At 31.4% G+C, this 3,889-nt stretch overlaps 1 protein-coding gene across 1 annotated transcript; it reads right to left on the reverse strand.

Annotated features, from left to right (window-relative positions):
- Positions 1-247: 247 nt before the first annotated feature.
- Positions 248-2,267, reverse strand: LOC140820681 (extracellular ribonuclease LE-like). Its single transcript, XM_073181001.1, has 4 exons — positions 2,087-2,267; positions 1,824-1,979; positions 1,542-1,740; positions 248-602 (listed from the first exon to the last, which is right to left on the reverse strand). The coding sequence occupies exons 1-4, from the start codon at positions 2,207-2,209 to the stop codon at positions 379-381; spliced, it is 702 nt and encodes a 233-aa protein (XP_073037102.1). The 5' UTR covers positions 2,210-2,267; the 3' UTR covers positions 248-378.
- Positions 2,268-3,889: the final 1,622 nt, after the last annotated feature.

A 3,889-nucleotide genomic window follows, 5' to 3' on the forward strand; every position in this document is an offset into this window, starting at 1 on the left:
CAATAGTAGTGTTAAACATTATTATCCACTAAAATAATTATATAAAGAAGAGATTTAAAACTAAACATAGAATCGGAATGTTTTTTTAGTTTAAGAATATGATGTTCTATATTATCAAATTTTAATTTTTTCAATTTCAGTCATTTTCATCAAAATATTGATGTGAGTGATCGACGTCATGTTGATTCTACTTCGACGTTGAGCCTGAAAAATAACTAAAACATGTAAAAAAAAAAAATAGCAGACAAGATTAAGTTCAGTAATATACATAGATGATTAAAATCATAAATAATGGTCAGATATGAATCGTATCGACAAATTATTAGTATTTCTCTTTGATTCAAATTAATATTTTTATGAAGAGAAAGATAAATGTTCCTAAAATGATGGGAACTCAACGGTAGAGTCGCATTTCCCATGCGGCGACACCGGGCATTGGATGAAATTTGAGCCAGAAGTGTCAATACAAAAGTAGATCTGATACAATTGGCTATTCCCAGATTCATCAACATTGCATTCTATCCAAGGACTGTATCCAATTGCTCTTTCAACTGCACTTTTTATGCTGCTCAAACCATAATTTCCTCCATCTGGATTGATCCCTGAAACACATTATTAATTTGGAAAAAATTATGAGTGATTTTTGATAGTCATGAATCCCGGGATTTGACGGAATTTATATTTCTATTGTTTCGTACATTTTGGCGGGATGAGATTTCGAAATGAAATTAGTATTCGGAAAAATTTGATGTGACTTCGTTAAATTATTCGAAATCCTTTCGGGATTGGTTGGATTTGTTAATTATTGGAATGTAAAAATGGAAGATGAAATGTTTTTTAAAACACGAAAACTCTTGCGATAGTCAATTTTGTAAAACAGATCTTCTATTTAGGTCAACTATGAAAAATGTTACTTTTATGCTAAAAATATTATTTTTTATTGTAAATATGAGTATAGTTGATTCGTTTCATGAATAAGATATGTGAGACTGTCTCACAAGAGACTTACTCTTTTTAAAAATATCACGTGTCATTTTCACTTTTTAAAATTATTACAATTTGTTTCTCATTTTATGAATCATATATTTTCCTCAAAATATATTAAAATTTTATTGACACTAACTTCAAAATTTCTACCCTAGATTAGAAACAGTATCCTATCTCTCAATTAAAAGAATATTATAGATCTACAAAATATTTTATTACTAAAAAAAATAATTATAACGGTTGAATTTAAATTTTCAAATTCAAAACCCTTTATTTTCCGACCAAGAAATGCCATTTGTGAACGTATTTTTCAAAAATAATGAACCAAACATACAAAACGAAATTGAAAATTTCAAATCCAAATCTAATTTTATTTTGTTTTCAAACATGCTTTAGGATCAAGACTAGGTACGTCGCAGTTGAATTTCTGGAATACAATAAATTCGTAACAAATGCAGAATAATTTTACATTTATTATATTTCATTTTAGGCACGAGATCGCAGAAAAAAAAATAATAAGAAAAAAAAACCAAAGCGAATGGCTCCGAATTTACCTGCAGATTCAAGAATTTGGAGGAGATCAAGTTTGGATTTGAGGTTAAGAGCAGATTTGAAGTAGCCATGTTGGTCCAGCACGGACTCGGAGCATGTGCCATGCTTGTCCCACTCGTGTGCCCAAAATGTCGAGCCACTGCCGCTAGGACAGGCCAAAGTCGGCCAATTTTGCTGCATTCTGCTTATTAAATCTGATATCTGCATGCCCCACAGATTCAATCCATTCTCAGTTTGTGATATCTGTTTTCACATTTTAAGATGAAAATTCAAAAGTGTTATACCTTCGATTGATCGAAAGGATCGTTGGGATCACAGTTCGAAGGATACGAGCCATCTTTGTAATTCGGCCACAGCCCATGGATGCCGAAATCTGCGTCAGGCTTCCCTGTTGTAGGGTAGCAACAACTCTGTTTCGTGTCGCAATATGATCCTGGCCACTGCACATACCATGACATCGAAGTTTAATATAATCGTGTCCCTTCTAAGGGAAAAAAATTCTACTTCGCGAAAAACGATGCATATATAGAGGCTCGAAATCACTCGCCTGTAGGACAAAGTAGAAGAAATCGAAATCCTGTCCTAAAGAGAGCATACTCAGACTTTGCAACACCAACAACTTGATCAAGATGGAAGAACCATTGAATCCCCCCCTCGTGATTCTTGCCATTTTTGTGGCTATGATGGGGATTAGTTCGTCGAATTTGCGGTATTTATCGAGTAGTCAGAAAATGTGAAAGAAGGGAGTGTGTAGTAGGAACGTAATCAATGTGTCACGTTGCCGGCCTAAGTGTGAAAATCGAGACAATTATTGGGCTGTTTTTGTTACATATGGACGTCTCTCTTTTGATGGAGACAACGTGAGAATTGATAACTTTAAGAGTAAGTATCTTCTGAGACGATCTTACGAATCTTTATTTGTGAGGCGAGTCAACCCTACCGATATTCACAATAAAAAGTAATACTCTTAGCATAGATGACCCAAATAAAAGATCTGTGTCACAAAATAAGATCCGTGAGACCGTATCACACAAGTTTTTGTTTAATTTTAAGCATACATTTGGGAATATTCTGGAAATGCCCATCAAAAGTTGTTGCAAGTTTTATACATTAATTAATAAAAGAAATGTAACTGATAAGTCAATCAGTCTAGTGTGAAAGATATAAATTGTGGCCATTGGTTTCTTAGTTGTTTTTGTCTTTCATGTAATGGGAAAAGGATGTGAATCATTTGTGTTTTTTGTCTTTAAATTTTGCCTATGTTTGGTTGGTTACAAGCTCCTCAGTATACGCATCCTCGTTCTTTAGCGTGGAAGAGAAAATTGTTTTTTTTTTTTGTCTTGTATGTTTGATTTTGCGATTTTGGTCATCTAGATTAATAAATTTCAGTTTTAGTCTGTTTTTTTAGTTATTATTTGATGTGGTGCTGATATGACACTGATGCGTCACTGATGTCAGTAGATGAAGGACTAAATTTTTGACAAAAAAAAAATCGATAACATAGATAACTATTATCGAAAAGAAAAAACATATAAACAAATAATTTAGCAAATATTTATTCAAATTCGACTGTCCCACTAATAAAAATTTGTTGATACTTTATACATTCATAAAATATCAACAACACAAAAATCTTTCCAAAAGCTAAGAGTTTATGATCGACAACATAAAAGAAAATGATTATATCAAATGAAAAAGTAAAATATAACACTCAATTTACCAATCGAAGGATTACAGTCAAAATGTACTTAAAAAAACGTCGTTTTGTCAACCCGACCAGATGGTACCCGAAAAAATCAAGTTTAGATGGGGTTTTCATGTTCGAATCAGATTGATCCGAAATTTTAATTTTTTTAAAAAATATTTAATAAATATCATTTTTATATATTTTATATTTGAAAAAATAAGATATATTTATATAATAAGTTTTCATCATTTTGTATTTATTTTGTGCATATATATTTTATTTTTTAAACAATTGTTTATTTGATTTAGTATATAAATTAGACTTTCAAATTTAAATCTCAAGGGAGATTTTGTTTGTATGTGCTTAAATTAAAATATTATTATAGTTATTATTTTTGTATTTTTATTTCATTATTTTAAAAAAAATTAAAAAAAGCAAAATCGAGTTGAGTCAGGTTGACTCGAGTTAGTCGGGTTCGGGTTGGGAGTTTTCGGGTTGAACAGTTTTTTAATAATATCATGTGTCAACCCAATCGAACCCATCCAATTCATCCGAATTGACACCTTAATTTTGGAGATTTAAACTATTAAGAAATGTCTCAAAGCTTGGTCCTGCCAACGGAAGAAGAAGAACTTTGATTGATCAGTTAGTGGGTCGGAAAAT

The sequence above is a fragment of the Primulina eburnea genome, unplaced genomic scaffold (assembly GCF_022965805.1).
Source record: "Primulina eburnea isolate SZY01 unplaced genomic scaffold, ASM2296580v1 ctg1342_ERROPOS1300000+, whole genome shotgun sequence".
In the NCBI taxonomy this organism is placed as follows: Eukaryota; Viridiplantae; Streptophyta; class Magnoliopsida; order Lamiales; family Gesneriaceae; genus Primulina; species Primulina eburnea.